At 47.8% G+C, this 18,189-nt stretch overlaps 2 protein-coding genes across 2 annotated transcripts; both read right to left on the reverse strand.

Annotated features, from left to right (window-relative positions):
• Window positions 1-691: 691 nt before the first annotated feature.
• LOC102799584 (inositol monophosphatase 1-like) lies at window positions 692-4,130 on the reverse strand. The gene is made up of 9 exons (XM_087831602.1): window positions 3,255-4,130; window positions 3,016-3,112; window positions 2,626-2,759; window positions 2,321-2,425; window positions 2,050-2,095; window positions 1,866-1,974; window positions 1,682-1,790; window positions 1,068-1,219; window positions 692-993 (listed from the first exon to the last, which is right to left on the reverse strand). Exons 2-9 carry the CDS (start codon window positions 3,073-3,075, stop codon window positions 839-841), a joined length of 870 nt encoding a protein of 289 aa, XP_087687728.1. The 5' UTR covers window positions 3,076-3,112; window positions 3,255-4,130; the 3' UTR covers window positions 692-838.
• Window positions 4,131-4,256: 126 nt separating this feature from the next.
• Window positions 4,257-15,747, reverse strand: riok1 (RIO kinase 1 (yeast)). The gene is made up of 17 exons (XM_087831601.1): window positions 15,505-15,747; window positions 14,726-14,900; window positions 11,999-12,104; window positions 11,321-11,390; window positions 11,194-11,236; window positions 10,943-11,035; window positions 10,754-10,866; window positions 10,561-10,641; window positions 10,291-10,377; window positions 6,638-6,775; window positions 6,461-6,564; window positions 6,255-6,361; window positions 6,101-6,166; window positions 5,907-6,023; window positions 5,767-5,820; window positions 5,440-5,553; window positions 4,257-4,477 (listed from the first exon to the last, which is right to left on the reverse strand). The coding sequence occupies exons 1-17, from the start codon at window positions 15,555-15,557 to the stop codon at window positions 4,367-4,369; spliced, it is 1,632 nt and encodes a 543-aa protein (XP_087687727.1). The 5' UTR covers window positions 15,558-15,747; the 3' UTR covers window positions 4,257-4,366.
• Window positions 15,748-18,189: the final 2,442 nt, after the last annotated feature.

Consider the following 18,189-nt stretch of genomic DNA (forward strand, 5'->3'; position numbering starts at 1 on the left):
GGTTGGTGGAGGTGATGAAGGTGATTACAGGCATCCTGCTTAAACTGTGAAACAGTGAATGAAGCGTATTCGTTTGTTAGCAACAGGTGATCAGGATAAGAGCCAGTTCAGAGTGCACAGGTGCATCGACAGTGGACAGCGAGGCACAGGAGGAAGAGGAGGGCAATGAAGAAGAACAATCACTGATGATATTTAGTCAGCTATTGTAATCTGTGTCCTGTTACTGCAGCCTCTGCTGCTTTCACTGAACTGTAAACATCAAACCTGGAGTGGCTCGACTGTAAAGAAGTCTCTGCATCACCTACAGAAACGACTGCGCGTCTGTTTTAGAGAAACCTGGAGAGGCCCATGAAAACACCGTCACAGATGGAGCAGGGTTTAAACTGGCGAGGGGAAGGCGGAGACACTGCAGCATAACAGCGGCGTTCTCCTCACGTTTCTGTGGCCTGCAGGATGTGAACAGCTGGATCACATTCCCGGGGCAGATGTTTCCTGATGTGGATGAAGCGTTCCGACGCTGCATAAAACTCACAGCGATGTGCTTCCCACCGAGATCTCAGTCTGATGTTAGCATCATTTTGATAAACACACTTTCCATAAAGACTTCCTGTTAACGACGGCCGCCCGTCTTAAGCTCCGCCTTCAGTCTGATGATCGGCCTGATCAAGTCTGACATCACCATGGTCATGAGAGCTCACACTTGTTTAAATCAGTCATGTGTTCAGGAGGTTGAAGCTCACCAATCAGAAACAGGAACGTTTGCACGCAGATTTTTATTGGTTCATTGATCACAGAAGTGTCACTAATCACTGCAGCAGCACACTTCCTGTCAGCTGACCTACAGTCTGTTCACACCGGTCGCCCCACACGCACACCTTTGGTCATCATCGTCACGGCTACAGGGGAACGGCCGGATCACCTGAGCAATGCCACTGGCTACGGCGGCGGAGCTGGCGGCGATGACTCTTCGGGACATCATGTCAAACTCTGAGCCTGAGGACACACGGACCAATTAGACAACGCCTCGCAGCTAAAAGGTGACGCGACATCATGCGGCAGATACAGACCGTCGGTGTCTCTGACAACGCCTCCAGCTTCCCGGACAATGATGGCGGAGGCGGCGATGTCCCAGCAGTGCATCCCGATGTGATAGTAGGCGTCGGCACCGCCCGTCGCCACCTGACACATGTCAACCGCTGCTGTGCCCAGTGCACGCACTCTGAAACACACAAGCAACAACACATCAACACAAAGAAAAAGAAAGTGTGTCGCCAACGTTTAAAGAGACGTAAAGGTCAAAGTTCAAAATGCAGAAAGAGCTTTGGTCTCTTCCAGGCTCAAAGAGGTAAGTAGGTCAGTACATGTGTGCCAACAGGTCAGAGGTCATGTGACCTTCACATCTTTTAGGAAAGCTTCGGGTGTGAAGCCCACAGGGGTTCAAGGTCGGTCGGACCTGAACACCACACCAACCACACGACCTCTGACCTCTCAGCTATTGCTGCACTTTGAGCTGCTCTGATGGAACCAATCAGTGAAGCACTCTGAATCCTGATTTTGTTCTTAATGTCATTGCTGTGCTGTATAAATAAAGTTTGAAACAAAATCAGGATTCAAACCTCAGAGTCAATGCAGGTACACTGAGCGTGCTCAAAACGCAGGGCCAGGGGGGGCGGGGCCTTACCCGTGCACAGGAAGCTTCAGCAGTCTGAAGATGTTGGAGGTCACGGTGCACAACGCAAGGTCGTCACGCTCTGCCCCAATCTCTGTCACCACCACACACTGGCTGATATCTGATTGAGACAAAGGTCAGAGTGAAGCCACCTTAAATGCACGCCACACAAGCATGACGTCCTGTGTGATGTCACCTTCCTGTCCAGAGACGTGCAGCGGCTCTCCGTTCAGGAACGCTCCTCTTCCTCTTTGAGCGTGGAACAGTTTGTCATCGACACAGCTGTACACGATCCCGAACTCCGTCTGAGAACAGCAGCACGAGTCAGTCGCCACTCTGACCCCCGACCCCTGACCCCTGAGACTGACGGCTCAGCCTACCTGCTTGTTGACCGTGAAGGCGATGGAGATGGCAACAAATGGGAACCTGATGAAAGACGGCGAAGGATCTGTCAGCGCAGAGCTTCCCGAAGTGGGGGTGTAAGAGTTTAAAGTAAAGGGGGGGCTTGGGCTGCTCTAACCTGTGACCTCGCGGTCTCCGAGGGCAACGGCGTCCTAAGACTTCATGTTTTCAGGGTCTCAAACCTTTGTGGGGTTTTGAACTGGGGACACCGTGTGTGTGCGAGCTCATGATGTGGGTGGAGCCACTCACCTGTGGACAAAGTTCACGGTCCCATCAATGGGGTCAATGATCCAGGTGGGGCGATCGGTCAGCTCTACACGCTCGCCGGCAGCCACAGACTCCTCCCCGATGAACCTGCGGTCACAGGTGTAATATCATCTACCTGCTAACTTCCTGCCCGCTGTCACTAGGCAGACTTTAAGACAGTTTACAACCTGGGCGTCCAATCTGAATCCAGTTAGTGTAACGGCTCACTCCCCAGAGTTCATGCTGGGTTAATTAGTCGACTGACACAATGAAGCAAAGACAGCTGTGACAGTAGAACTCAATAGAACCTGTGCTGAGGATACTGGCTCCTGATGGCAGACAAGAGGATCATCTCAACCCGTTGGTCCGTTTCTGTCACCAGATCAGCCGGAGAGCTTTTCAGCTTCACTTCCTTCTCCTGTTGGAACGCTGTCAGCACCACCTGGTGGCAAACACGCAGGTAAAGGCAAACGTTTGTGTGCGTCCATTCATGCACGGGTCTGTGCGCGTCTGTGTGTAAACTCTGCTCCGTGACATTCCTGAATATTCCTAGGAAACCTGACCCCTCGCTGAACCTCAATGTCATCATCACCTGATTGGACGGCTGCGCAATCAGGATTCACACCAGAAGCACCTGTTACAATTAAAAACGCCACACCTGTGACCTCAGTGCTGTGATTGGCTGCTGTGTCACTTACCTTACTGGCCTGTTTAGCAATGGAGATGCCGAAGTTCAGACAGTCGGTCCAGTCGGCCATTGTGAGCGAGCGGTGTTGGCGAGGAGGAGGAGCAATACTGAGGACACGAAGAGAAAGCAATGAAACCAGAGAGAAAAGAACCAATCAAAAGATGAAAGAAGAGACTGAAACACACGGCGAGCAGAAGAAGAAGAACACAACAGGAGGAGCAGCAGGAGAACCAGGAGCAGTGTTCACACCTCTGACATGAAGAAGAAAACTGTTGCAAACACCTCAGCTTTTTCCTGTTTTATGCTACAAACAGCCAATCAGAGCTCACCTCCCACCACCTGCAGTACAGCTGACCAATGCTAGCTCTGCTAGGAGCACCAGGCTCCTCCCCTTCATGTCAACCTCATGCACTAACACTCGATGTGAGCGTGCTCAGAATCAGCATCAGGAACACAGAGTGCAGCACATGTGTGAGAAGCTTGGGGGCACTGGAAGCAGACAGACTCTGGAGGTTCAGCCTACGACTCCCAGAATGCATTTCTCTTCATGTCTGCGCTTCAGGGCTTCAGCAGCAGAATTATAGAGGGCTTCCTCTGGGCCATTCAGACTGTTTAGGGAGAATTAGCTGTGAGGATTATGGGTAGTGTAGTGTTTATGACAGGAAGGACTTTCTGTGGGACCTCTGAGTCCTACAGAAAGGTTTTTTACCTTCAGGTGTAAAGAGGCGTCATTGGAGGGAGGGGCTAAACACTGACAGCCCTGTCACATGACTGAGTTTAAAGCACAGGCTCTGCTACAGCTGGCATCAATATAGTTTACGCTTTAAAAGCACAGCCTAATTGTAATCCGATTACATTTCATGCTCACATGTGATGGCAGACTTTAAAGCACCTGAGTATCACCGTAATCAGCCTCAGCAGGTCAACTTGGATCCACAAACCGGGTCCGAGTTCACCTGGACGGAGGGGCGGGGCCAATCCGGGTCACAGATTCAGGCTGATCCAGCTCATCTCACAGCTTAAGTTTTCCCAACCCTGTTCCCACATGACTCATCTTCCTTCGCCATGGCGAATCCAGCTGTCACCACTTATGACTAATCGATGCAGAAGGGGAGGAGTCAGAGGAAGAGGGTGGGGAGGACTTTATTTATAGACCAAACCCAGCGAGGGGGTGGGGCTTCAACCAAGGAATAATCAGCAGAAACTGCGAGCAGTTTGGTCACATGACTCTTGCAAAGACAACACCATCATGGGAAAAAACTTTATTCTGTTAATTTGTACAAATAAAGTTTCTGTTGTTCATAAAGTTCACTAGCAGCAGCTCTGCTCGCTGGTGATTGGCTGTTAGGTGGAAGTACTCATCATCTGCCCTTCTTCGTCTTGGCCACCTTCTCCTTCCTCTTCTTCACGTGCTTGGGTACTTTGGTTCGACGTTTCTCTCGCTGAGCCTCCTTCACCATCTTCTTCCTCTCCTGAAAGGAAACATGGCGAGACGTCAGGAACAACGCGCACAACACTTTGACCTCTGACCTGCTGCAGCAGCCGTCTTCTTATTAATAACGTGACAGTTCCCAGTGCTGAGAAAGACTGAGGAGTAACCTGCTCCTCTGCTGCTTCCTGTGTGTAGCTCTGTATGTGTTTGTTGTTTACTCCTCCAGCTACGCCGAACAATCGGCCTTGTGTTTGTACCACAAAGCTGTGGCTGCTCCAGCTGCAGGAGGCAAACAGTAAATAACACTGAAGTCTTAGTGTTGTAGTCTTGTAGTCTGAAGCACAGACAAGAAGACTCACACTTCTCAGAAACACCCTTTGATTGTATTTACGTGCCATTTAAGCTCCGCCTCTTTGCTCTTCACCGTGTGTAGACAGACTCATTAAACTATGACATCACTGCTGCTGCTGTGTCATCAGTGTGTTTGTGGGCTTAATGTCACACGCCACTCATAGACACGCTTCTACTGCAGGTCTATTTTTAGTCATGTTTCCATGACGATCACAGAGCGCTACCAGTTCAAACGAAGCTCTGAAGCAAAGACTGATCATCTGCCATTAATCAGTGCTGGACCCTCTCTCACAAACGGAGGCACCGCGACCTTCAGGCTGTTTAACCTTGCTGGCAGTGGGCGGAGCAACGTTTGTAAAATCCCAGGTGACATCTTTCAGATTTCTTGTGTTCACATCAGTTTCAGAAAACTGGCCTCTGACCTTGAATTCACAGTCGCTTCAAACTCGTTAGACATTTTTGGTGGACATCGTCTCAATCTCGAGTTGTCGCGTTCACAATCTTGGGTGTGCAAAGCTCCCGCCCACCCAGCAGGGTGTCGACACACCCCACGGTCAGCTGCACCTGACGGGGAAACACTTGCCCCAGCTGTCCTTCTGTCGAACAGAAGCTGCACAAACAGATAAACCCCGAACACCGCTGCTTCTTCACCTTTCTGTCCATCTGAGCATCCTCACTTTGCTGCTCCTCCTCCTCCTCTTCATCCTCCTCTTCTTCCTCCTCTTCCTGTGAGGAGGAGCAGTCGTCCTCCAGGAGAGCGGGAACCTGAGGAGACACCAGACAGGTGAGATCACCTGTTTAGGCCCTTTCAGGATCTGATCAGCTCCCTGTGAGTGGATTGGTTAGTTTCCTCTCTGTGGAGCCGTTTAACTGCCCAAATAATTGTTTTAAGATGGCAGCCACAGAGCAAGACCTTCCTCCTAAAATACTCCACGCCACGCCCATGCTACGCTAAGGGCCGCCTGACTAGTGACGTACCGTCTGAACTCCAGAGAGGTCCTTCTTCAGCCCTGTCAGCGTCTGATACAGGATCTGAGAGACACAAAACACCTTCATCATCATCAGCATCATCATCACCATCATCAGCATCATCAGCATCATCGATTTGGTGGTCTTACATTGTCATTCTGTCCACTGATGGCCGACTCTTCCTCCTGCGTCCTCACCAGGTCAACGTCACGCTCGTAATGACTCACCTCAGTCAGAGTACGGGGGATGTAGGCCTTTTTAAACACCTGAGGGGTCAGAAGTCAGAAGTGAGACTGGCTCAGAAAGGGCAAACTCATCAGTGTAAGCAGCTTTGAGGCATCACCTCCTCGTCCACGCCATCCTGACTCGATCGCTCCTCCGACGTCCTCTCAGCTGCAATCACCATCGCCTGAACAATCAGAGAGAAGTGCAATAAGTGTCAATAAAACAAGTTCTGCACGTTCTTCTAAAAACATGACCCATGCAGCTTTTAGCACCTTGTCCAGGTACTGGTCAATGTTCTGGCTGGTGATGGACGGGTCAGTGATGAAGTCAAAGAGCTCCCTGACTGTCATCACAGCCACGCCATGCTTCACAAAGAACTCTGGGAAAGAAGACAGTGCAGTCAGAGACATGAGCACGACATCTTCAGAAGAACCTGCTCTTCACTTTCCACCTGTTATTGTGAAAGAAGCCCTCTCACCATTGATGTTGCTGCAGTCCTTCCGCAGGAACTCCAGGGCGTGAGGATGATCGTGCTCCACCGACTGTGACACATCGATGATGTAAGCGTCTCCGTTGTGATACCTGCAGACAGCCGGAAATACATCAAACACACCAAAGGGTCCACAGGAAGTTTACTTTGAAAGAGTCAACTTACAGCATGTTGAACTCGCTGAGGTCGGCGTGGACGAGTCGAGCCTCCTGAAACATCTTCCTCATGTTCTGTATGACCTGCAGGTAGAGCTCCCGAGCCTTCGACTCCGAAAGTGAGGCGTTCTTCAGCAGAGGGGCTGGACTGTCCCATGAAAGAAAGAGACAGCGATCAACAAAGGAGAACAATCAAAGCAGGAGAAAGTGATCAACGCAGGAGACAGCGATCAAGGCAGGAGACAGCGATCAACAAAGGAGACAGCGATCAACAAAGGAGAGAGCGATCAAGGCAGGAGACAGCGATCAAGGCAGGAGACAGCGATCAACAAAGGAGAGAGCGATCAAGGCAGGAGACAGCGATCAAGGCAGGAGACAGCGATCAACAAAGGAGAGAGCGATCAAGGCAGGAGACAGCGATCAACACAGGAGACAGCGATCAAGGCAGGAGACAGCGATCAACAAAGGAGACAGCGATCAACAAAGGAGAGAGCAATCAAGGCAGGAGACAGCGATCAAGGCAGGAGACAGCGATCAAGGCAGGAGACAGCGATCAACAAAGGAGAGAGCGATCAAGGCAGGAGACAGCGATCAACGCAGGAGACAGCGATCAAGGCAGGAGACAGCGATCAACGCAGGAGACAGCGATCAACGCAGGAGACAGCGATCAACGCAGGAGACAGCGATCAACAAAGGAGACAGCGATCAACAAAGGAGACAGCGATCAACAAAGGAGAGAGCAATCAAGGCAGGAGACAGCGATCAACAAAGGAGACAGCGATCAACAAAGGAGAGAGCAATCAAGGCAGGAGACAGCGATCAAGGCAGGAGACAGCGATCAACAAAGGAGAGAGCGATCAAGGCAGGAGACAGCGATCAACAAAGGAGACAGCGATCAACAAAGGAGACAGCGATCAACAAAGGAGAGAGCAATCAAGGCAGGAGACAACGATCAAGGCAGGAGACAGCGATCAACAAAGGAGAGAGCGATCAAGGCAGGAGACAGCGATCAACAAAGGAGACAGCGATCAACAAAGGAGACAGCGATCAACAAAGGAGAGAGCAATCAAGGCAGGAGACAACGATCAAGGCAGGAGACAGCGATCAACAAAGGAGAGAGCAATCAAGGCAGGAGACAGCGATCAAGGCAGGAGACAGCGATCAAGGCAGGAGACAGCGATCAACAAAGGAGACAGCGATCAACAAAGGAGAGAACAATCAAGGCAGGAGACAGCGATCAACAAAGGAGAGAGCAATCAACAAAGGAGAGAGCAATCAAGGCAGGAGACAGCGATCAACGCAGGAGACAGCGATCAAGGCAGGAGACAGCGATCAAGGCAGGAGAACAATCAAGGCAGGAGACAACGATCAACGCAGGAAACAATGAGCAACGCAGGAGACAACGAGCAACGCAGGAGACAACGAGCAACGCAGGGGACAGCGATCAACGCAAGAGAAGATCAACGCAGGAGACAGCGATCAACAAAGGAGACAGCGATCAACAAAGGAGACAGCGATCAACAAAGGAGACAGCGATCAACACAGGAGAACAATCAAGGCAGGAGACAGCGATCAAGGCAGGAGACAGCGATCAAGGCAGGAGACAGCGATCAAGGCAGGAGACAGCGATCAAGGCAGGAGACAGCGAACAATGCAGGAGACCAATCAAGGCAGGAGACAGCGATCAACAAAGGAGAGAGCAATCAAGGCAGGAGACAGCAATCAACACAGGAGACAGCGATCAACAAAGGAGAGAGCGATCAACAAAGGAGACAGCGATCAAGGCAGGAGACAGCGATCAAGGCAGGAGACAGCGATCAAGGCAGGAGACAGCGATCAACGCAGGACACAACGATCAACGCAGGAGACAGCGATCAACAAAGGAGACAACGAGCTACGCAGGAGACAACGAGCTACGCAGGAGACAACGATCAAGGCAGGAGACAGTGATCAACAAAGGAGAGAGCGATCAACAAAGGAGGAAGGGACTGATTAGGAGTTAGTGTTGGTTGAAATTAAATGTACATTTGTATAATTCAGAGGGCGTAGCGTCCACAGTGGGAGAATCTGTGTCAGCTGACTGCAGGTTTCCAACAGCACATTTACACAATGACCTAAACCAGCCCACTGAACCAACTTAGGTCAGTTCCTCGATCATTATTATTCAAATTCTCATGATCATTGATCAACAACCACTGATCAATGGCCATGAGTCCCATTCACAGAGAGTTGGGGAATGGCTGCAATCACAGCATGTAAGATGGTGACAGATGTACCCTTAGGCCCCTCCTCCATTCAGAGATGGTCTTTCCCTTTTCACATAAATGGCGTCCTTGACTCCGCCCTCAAACCAGCGTTCCTCCCTGTCCAGGAAGTTACATCCTCATCATTGAAAGAGTGACAGAGGTGACATCTTTCAGATTTCTTGTGTTCACATCAGTTTCAGAAAACTGGCCTCTGACCTTGAATTCATAGTCGCTTCAAACTCGTTAGACATTTTTGGTGGACATCGTCTCAATCTCGAGTTGTCGCGTTCACAATCTTGGGTGTGCAAAGCTGCCGCCCACCCAGCAGGGTGTCGACACACCCCACGGTCAGCTGCACCTGACGGGGAAACACTTGCCCCAGCTGTCCTTCTGTCGAACAGAAGCTGCACAAACAGATAAACCCCGAACACCGCTGCTTCTTCACCTTTCTGTCCATCTGAGCATCCTCACTTTGCTGCTCCTCCTCCTGGGATGGTGGGGATGGTGTTCGCTCTGTGTTGTAGCATCCTGATGACGCCCAGTTTGTGCTCCAGATGAGAGTCAAACCTTAGATACTGATCGGTATGTGTAGGTTTACGGTACACGTCAGCTTTTAGATGTCCCCCATTACTGATGGAAATCTCACAGTCTAAGAAGGCTAACCTGCCACTGTTCATATCCTCCCTGGTGAATTTGATGTGTCGTCCACCGAGTTAATGTGATCTGTGTGTAGTACGTCCTGAGATTTGATTTTCACCCAGGTGTCATCCACATACCTGAACCAGTGATTCTGTGCTGTTCCAGGGTAGCAAAGCCCTCTTTTACACTTCCTCTGTGTGCAAACTGGCCATGATGGGTGAAGCTGGGGAGCCCATGGCACACCCATGTTTCTGCCTGTAGGACTGACTTCTTATTTATTCACTTAATGCGCAGAATTCACCTGCTTGCTGCATACATGCTACTACTGCACCTAATGTATATATATTTATATATAATGTTCTCCCCCCCTTTTTGCACAAGTCGAGGAGCGTGTCAGGTTACATTTCACTGTGTGTTATACTTGTATAACTATGCATGTGACGAATAAAGAACCTTGCATGTGGATCCTGTTTCAGCTGCATCTGAGGCTGAATCTCAGGCAGCTGCTGCATCTCAGGTGGTGTTTGCTCACACGTGCACAGTCGCTTCAGTCAGTCCTTACCAATGTGAACACGTCTTGATGCATGTTCAATCATCCAGGTAAGTCCTAAAAAACTGATTGTGTTCATCTGGATGTAGCGTGGTCAGACACCTTTCATCGTCATCCAGGTGAGCTTCCAGTGTCAGGTTAGAACTGAAAACTGTTAAACTGTAAAATCACCTTAAAATCAGTGTAAGACTGCTGATGTGATTGATTATTAATCGGACCGATACCTACACGTTGTCTTTTCCAATGAACCCCATCAGCAGAACATGACTTCTGAGGAGGAGAGGTTCTGGGCTCGGGATTCCCGCCGTCTGCAGCCTGAAACACACACAAACCCTCCAGTTCTACCGGGTTCTAGCAATCAGAACAAGTTCTGCAATCAGACCATGTTATCAGTAAGAACATCTCTAATGGACTCTAACGCTCGACACAGGCTTTACCGGGTTCTAGCAGTCAGAACCGGTTCTGTTTGGTTCTGGGTGTGGTTACAAAGGTTCTGACCTGATGAGGTTCCTCATCTCCTTCTCTGCCCATGTTCTCACCATCTTCCGGGGGTTTCCTTTACAGTACCCATGACGGAACCTGCAGAACAACAGGACAAACTGTTCCTGAAGGAGTCTCCGGCTGTACCTGGAGGCAACAGGAAGTGCTCGCGGTGCACCTGAGCGCTCTTCTTCTGTGGTGCCGGACTCACCTGAACTCCCCGCTGACGTACTTATCGCGGTCTTTGAACAGCAGGATGGACGTCTTGTAGATCTTGATGGCTCTGCTGTCCCCGGCTGCTGTGCTGGCGTGATAAACGTTTGCCTGAGAGGGACGAGTATTGATCAGCGCACGTGTAACTGTTCGGCGTATTGATCGAGCGATTAGTGAATGGTCTGACCTCCTTCCCGGTGCTGATGCAGCCGTTGATCTCGGAGATAATTCCTCGACTCAGCATCTTAAAGAGAATCATTCGAGTTCGAGGGTCTAACACCTGAAGAAGAAGAAAGCATCAGCTGCTTATTGATCTTCACCTCATTGATGATCTTTCACCTCTTGGCAGTTCTTTCCTAAAGAACTCAGTAAAGGTGGTAGCATCGCGTCACAACAACAGTCGCCTCGGGGTGCTCTAGAGCCGCTACAGGAACTCACCTGTTCCACTGTGGCTCGATCTGATTTGTCCCTCACTCTGTACCTGTGGAGAGAAGCCAATCAGGATGTGAGTCACAGCAGGAACACCACGGCTGATGGCAGCATCATCGGCTGCTCTCAGACTCACGTGTCGGCTTCTCTCTGTTTCTGCATCGTCGTCACTTTATTGATCACCGAGTCTGCGTAGTTCAGTTTGTCTGCCGGAAAACAAAGACGATCAATCAATTCAATCGATTCCTGATCGTAACTAAAAACCCTACACCAACGTTGGACCAGAGACGCAGACTCGATGATGCTTCATTGGCTCCAGACCTCCACGGCGGCTTATAGCAGGCTGTTGGGTGCAGGTGATCAATCAATACAATCAATACTGACAATCAGCTGTGAGCAGACAGCTCTGAAAGGCGGATGAAATGCCACATCGATGTCGTTTAAGAGCTTCACGAAACTACAAAGCTGTGTGTGTGTTCCTGTCTAGCTATCTCTGTGAGGACCAACAGTCACTCATGAGGACACACACACACACACACACACACACACACACACACACACACACACACACACACACACACACACACACACACACACACTCACGGTCCTCACAAGTGTGAAGCCTTTATGAGGCTCAACATGTGGTTTTATGGTCAGGGTTAGGGAAAGCATTATGCCAGTGAAGGTCCTCACTAAGATAGCTGACCGGGCTTGTGTGCGTGTGTGTGTGTGTGTGTGTGTGTGTGTGCGTGCGTGTGTGTGTGTGTGTGTGTCTGCGTGTGTGTGTGTGTGTGTGTGTGTGCGTGTTTCGTACCCAGGTTGATCTTGTGTTCATATTTCCTCAGAGCTTTGTCAGATGGCGTTGATGACGGCAGCTTCTTATTGGACGGATTCTGTCTGTTGCACTGCAGTCGGAGACTCTGCACAAAAATAACTCAGGTTATAACGTCTCACACACAGACACTCTTTGGCATCGAGCTAGCACTACAGGAGCAACGCTGGCAGCTCATTTTTATCAGCTGACACTTATCAGCTCAACAAACATCTGCAAACACACAAACTGTGTGTGTGCAGTTTTTCTCACAGTGTGCTGCAGCTGCTGTATTTGACAGGGAGAGAAAAGACAGAGAGCTAAGTTCACTCAGAGATGGAGACAGATTAGAAAGAAGGACGGGAGAGGAAGGAGGACGCTCATTTAAAGCTCACGTGGAAGTCTCGTGGTTTTAAATCTGTCACGTTGTGTTTGTTCATAAAGCTGCTGCTAATCAAACTGAGGCAGACTGACTGTGTCATTTAAAAGCTGCATGAGAATCCTCTGCAGGATGAACAGGTGAGTTCGCTGCACTGAGATGGGTTTACAGTAGAGTCTGTGACTGCTGCACAGTGGCTGTGGGTTCATGCTCACAGTTAGCTTATACCAAGGTATGGAGGGCCAGGAGTACCAAAAACAATTAAATAGCCCATTAAATAATTAAATGTTTAAGTAATGAATTCAAATGGAAAGAACCCTGACTCAACAATATGAATTTTACATTTGCTCAAATCTGGATGAATCCAGGTGTGTACATCCACAGAGAGCAGGTCAGCTGATCACAGCCTGCACACTAAGAAACTCTACTGGAGCTCTCAGTGGAAATGACTTTGAGTCTTTCCCCCACACTGAGACATGACAGCTGATTTAAAGGTTCCTCCACCTGCTGAATCCACGTTAACCTCTGACTGTACACATATTCCTGTTTGGAGACAAAGTCCCCCTCTACAGGCAACAGGAAATAGAGACTTGTTTTTATTTCTATGCTTTTTATTCTGATTCAAGCTGTATAAACAAAGATAGACTAAAGTTTGTATTCCCATCTATCTATCATTTTATAATTATGTTAATATAGCGCAAGGTTCAGTTAGCTTTGCACAGAAATAGTCCTCCAAGGAACTACTCATCTCCTCTGTTAGCCACTCTGTTAGTCCCTGTTAGCTCCTCTGTTAGCTCCTCTGTTAGCTCCTCTGTTAGCTCCTCTGTTAGCTCCTGTGTTAGCTCCTGTGTTAGTCCCTCTGTTAGTCCTTCTATTAGTCCCTGTTAGCTCCTCTGTTAGCTCCTCTGTTAGTCCTGCTATTAGTCCCTGTTAGCTCCTCTGTTAGCTCCTCTGTTAGTCCTTCTATTAGTCCCTGTTAGCTCCTCTGTTAGCCCCTTGTTAGTCCTTCTATTAGTCCCTGTTAGCTCCTCTGTTAGCTCCTGTGTTAGCTTCTCTGTTAGTCCTTCTATTAATCCCTGTTAGCTCTTCTGTTAGCCCCTCTGTTAGTCCTTCTATTAGTCCCTGTTAGCTCCTCTGTTAGCCCCTTGTTAGTCCTTCTATTAGTCCCTGTTAGCTCCTCTGTTAGCTCCTGTGTTAGCTTCTCTGTTAGTCCTTCTATTAATCCCTGTTAGCTCCTCTGTTAGCTCCTCTGTTAGCTCCTCTGTTAGCTCCTCTGTTAGTCCCTGTTAGCTCCTCTGTTAGTCCTTCTATTAGTCCCTGTTAGCTCCTCTGTTAGCACCTGTGTTAGCTTCTCTGTTAGTCCTTCTATTAATCCCTGTTAGCTCCTCTGTTAGCCCCTCTGTTAGTCCTTCTATTAGTCTCTGTTAGCTCCTCTGTTAGCCCCTTGTTAGTCCTTCTATTAGTCCCTGTTAGCTCCTCTGTTAGCTCCTGTGTTAGCTTCTCTGTTAGTCCTTCTATTAATCCCTGTTAGCTCCTCTGTTAGCCCCTCTGTTAGTCCTTCCATTAGTCTCTGTTAGCTCCTCTGTTAGCCCCTCTGTTAGTCCTTCTATTAGTCTCTGTTAGCTCCTCTGTTAGCCCCTTGTTAGTCCTTCTATTAGTCCCTGTTAGCTCCTCTGTTAGCTCCTGTGTTAGCTTCTCTGTTAGTCCTTCTATTAATCCCTGTTAGCTCCTCTGTTAGCCCCTCTGTTAGTCCTTCCATTAGTCTCTGTTAGCTCCTCTGTTAGCCCCTTGTTAGTCCTTCTATTAGTCCCTGTTAGCTCCTCTGTTAGCTCCTGTGTTAGCTTCTCTGTTAGTCCTTCTATTAGTCCCTGTTAGCTCCTCTGTTAGCTTCTCTGTTAGTCCTTCTATTAATCCCTGTTAGCTCCTCTGTTAGCCCCTCTGTTAGCTTCTCTGTTAGTCCTTCTATTAGTCCCTGTTAGCTCCTCTGTTAGCTCCTCTGTTAGTCCTTCTATTAGTCCCTGTTAGCTCCTCTGTTAGCCCCTCTGTTAGCCCCTCTGTTAGCTTCTCTGTTAGTCCTTCTATTAGTCCCTGTTAGCTCCTCTGTTAGTCCTTCTATTAGTCCCTGTTAGCTTCTCTGTTAGCTCCTCTGTTAGCTTCTCTGTTAGCTTCTCTGTTAGTCCTTCTATTAGTCCCTGTTAGCTCCTCTGTTAGCTTCTCTGTTAGTCCTTCTATTAGTCCCTGTTAGCCCCTCTGTTGCATAATCAGGCATTCAACGCATACATCATCAGCTGATCTCCTTTTACACCTGGAAGGCTGTTGGTTCTTCCACCTCTACTCACTTCCTGTCTTACCTGTAAGCCACCCGCTGCCTGGTTGTATCTTTTGGCCAGATCTGCTGCTGAGCTCCAGGCCCACTCATCCTCATCCTCATCCTCATCATCCTCATCCTCCTCCTCCTCACTGAAATCCTGCTGCTCTGATGAAGGCAGTGCATCACTGATGCGAGTCAGCTCCACTGATTTGACGCTGCAGAACAAAAACAAACAAACAACAAAAACACAGTCAGAGCTGCTGAAATCTCTGTGAAAGTTACCCATACAGCAAACAAGATGTAATGATGAAAGAGGAGGCAGCCCTGGTACCCCGATGGTCAGGAAGGCAGAGGCCCGAGCTGGTCCCCTCTGTGAAGCTATCAGAGCTCCTCTGTGGGTTAAAGTTGTGGTTCTGTTCTTGTGCCCTGAAGCCTGTCGTATTTATGTAGTAAATATTAATGAAATTGGCCTGAAACAAGAAGCCCTGATGGTGAGAGGCTGGTTTCTGTATGGGACTGAAACACCAACAGCACGGCCATGGAGACTTACACTGAGTGTGTGTGTGTGTGTGTGTGTGTGTGTGTGTGTGTGTGTGTGTGTGTGTGTGTGTGTGTGACGTCAGTAAACGCGACAGAAAAGCTCACACATGAAAGCATCAGAGCATCAGCTGCTGAAACCCAGGCTACACCTGAGGTTACCTGGATAAGACTGAATCCTGCTATGAAGTGCAGGCCTCAGGTGACGCGTTACCATGGTGATTTAGCCAGGTACAGCCTCACTGTTTACAGCGCAGCATCAAAACAAACAAACGAACTCACCTGTCCTCCTCCGCGTCATCAAACTGCCCAGGTACACACGCCGGCTCCGCCATGACATCAAAGCCTCTTACACGCTGAGCGCTGAACCTTCTGGGCCGACTGTGCTGCGCCGCTCCTCGTGTTTACGCCACTTCCGGGTTCGACCACGTGACTACGGAGAGCGGCGCGGCTCAGAGAATGACGTCACATCACATCTACCGATCCGACTCTCAAACACACACACACGCGGTAATCTAGCTTTCACCCAACAACAGGTGTTCTGGGAATCCAGCCTACCTGACAAACATCCTACCCGTTGTTTCTGCGCATGCGTACAACACGAAATTGAGGGGCGAACCGTCCTACCTTTGTGAATAACAGCTAGAAAAATTCTCTGACGGGTAAAATGAAGTGCCAAACCATCCTGGCTTCATGAATATGAGCTACAAGTATACTCTGATGGGTATCGTTAAGAGGCAAACCGTCATACCTCCTTAAATTGGTGCTGAAATTGCTCTGTGACAGTAGAAATGTGCATAAACTACTTACGGTAGGACGTTTTGCCAAAGTAGGATGGTTTGTCATCCTTGAGGCCACTGCTGTTGTGATTTGGCGCTATATAAATAAAATTGAATTGAAAATTGAATTGAATAGTGAGAACAGCTAGTGGGGAGAAAAGACTCTTTTCAGTCATGGATCTAACAGATCTGGAGGTGTGGCGATTTGTTCCCAGATCATAACTTACAAAGCTGATAGAGAGGGCCATTGGTTGACTGTAGTTTGGAGGAGCAAAGGTATATTTCTAATTGTCATAAATCTTTATGGACATAATAATGAGGGTCAAAATAAAAGTCTATTGGAAAATCTAACAAATGTTATTTCAGAGTTTAAAGTTATACCCCACAGATTACATCCTAGTAGGAGACTGGAACATGATGAGTGGATGGACAGATGGCCTCCTCGCTTAGGAAGGAGGCAGAATAACATTATTTTCTTTGCTAGTGATAATAATTTTACAGACATTTGGAGAAGTTTGAATCCTGGAGTTAAGAATTATTCATGGTTTAAACCTAATGGAGGAAGCAGGTCAAGAATTGATTATTGGTTAGTGAGCGATGACATTTTGAGGTGTACTTCACAATCTGAAATCTCCAAAGCACCAACAAGGATGAGACGTAGTAGCAGGGGATACTGGAAATTTAATGCCAGCCTTTTAAATAAGATGAGTATTGTGATAAAATTAGACATATAATTACAGATATAAAAAACGATGACTCAGCAGTGGGTAATATACAGAAATGGGAATTTGTTAAATTCAAAATCAGAGAATTCACTATAAAATTCTGCAAAGAACCAAACAGGGAAAAACGGGAATATGAAAGTAATTTACTTCGTGAAATAACTCAGTGCTGTCGTACAGAAAAACTAAACGTGCAAGAGAAGAATAAATTGATGGGGTTACAAACCAAATTAGACGATCTGTACCTAGAGAAAGCCCAGGGTGCCTTTATAAGATCGAGAGCCAAATGGATTGAGGCAGGTGAAAAGAACTCATCATATTTAGTCAGCTGGAAAAGTGTAGACAGCAGATCTAATCTCAAGCTTGTTGATAAATGGGACTGAATGTAAAGATTTCAGAGAGATTGAAAAGGAAGTCTTCACTTTTTATTCCAAATTGTACTCCTCAGAATATTCAGCAGCTGATTCTGATCGTTTCTTTGATAAGATTCATAATCTCATCCCATGTATTGACAAGCCGTTCAAAGATCTGTGATTCAGAGTTTAAAATCGAGGAACTGGATTTGGTGGTCATGAAAATTAAACAAGTCCCCAGGGACAGATGGACTCACTGTTAATTTTTATCAATTCTTCTGGAAGGACCTAAGAACTTTATTATTTGATGCATTAAAGGAATCGATAGAGAAGAAAGAACTGATGCCGAGCATGAAACAAGGGTTGATAACCCTGATCCCTAAATCAGGTAAGGATAAAAGAGTTTTAGACAATTTAAGACCCATCACCGTACTAAACACGGACTATAAGATCCTGTCTGGAGCTGAGAGGCTAAAGAAAGCCATCTCAAACATGATCGGTGAAACACAATCAGGTTTTTTGAAAGGAAGACTAATTCATAACAATATTAGGCTGGTTTGGGACCTCCTTGAGTGCAGTGAAATAATCCAAGAGTGAGGAAACATCCTGTTCTTGGATTTTTACAAAGCATTTGACTCATTTGAACATAACTTAGATGTGAATGCCTGCACATGTTGTGAAGATGATATTGAAAGTCTGGATCACTTGTTTTTCTACTGTGAATCAGTGCACTCCTGGACTGACATGTGGCTACAGCTCAGGAGGATTCAGTTTCCACATTTGACGGTAATAACATTTGGGATACTTGCTGAGAAAGCAGATTTTGACTTGATTATTAGGACGTTTCTGTTACTGGGAACATTTTTATTCACAAATGCAGATACTTTGAAGCTAAACCATGTATAAACAGATGGCTGAATGACTTTAAACTCTGGGCTAAGTCGCTGAAACTTGTGAATAACAAGAAAGCCCATAAACGTGTTGTTTTATTTAAAGAGTTTAATCCATGTTCAAAAGAAGCCTCCCTATTTAATGATCATGATTGCCCTTTTTTTGTTCATATTATTTGTGCCTTTGGTTTCAAATCCTTCAGTGACTGTTCTTTCGTTTGTT

Source organism: Neolamprologus brichardi, chromosome 18 (assembly GCF_056152115.1).
Source record: "Neolamprologus brichardi isolate AB-2024 chromosome 18, ASM5615211v1, whole genome shotgun sequence".
NCBI lineage: Eukaryota > Metazoa > Chordata > Actinopteri > Cichliformes > Cichlidae > Neolamprologus > Neolamprologus brichardi.

Bases quoted from the DNA above. Each gene is read 5' to 3' on its own strand.
- LOC102799584 (XM_087831602.1), bottom strand. From the start codon at position 3,075: ATGGCCGACTGGACCGACTGTCTGAACTTCGGCATCTCCATTGCTAAA. The intron at 1,975-2,049 runs GTAGGCTGAGCC...TGCTGTTCTCAG, and splicing joins CCTTCACGGTCAACAAGCAG to ACGGAGTTCGGGATCGTGTA. The intron at 1,220-1,681 runs GTAAGGCCCCGC...TGTGTGTTTCAG, and splicing joins CTGAAGCTTCCTGTGCACGG to AGTGCGTGCACTGGGCACAG.
- riok1 (XM_087831601.1), bottom strand. From the start codon at position 15,557: ATGGCGGAGCCGGCGTGTGTACCTGGGCAGTTTGATGACGCGGAGGAG. The intron at 12,105-14,725 runs GTAAGACAGGAA...ATTTTTGTGCAG, and splicing joins AGGCAGCGGGTGGCTTACAG to AGTCTCCGACTGCAGTGCAA. The intron at 4,478-5,439 runs GTGAAGAAGCAG...GTTTCCTTTCAG, and splicing joins ATGCTCAGATGGACAGAAAG to GAGAGGAAGAAGATGGTGAA.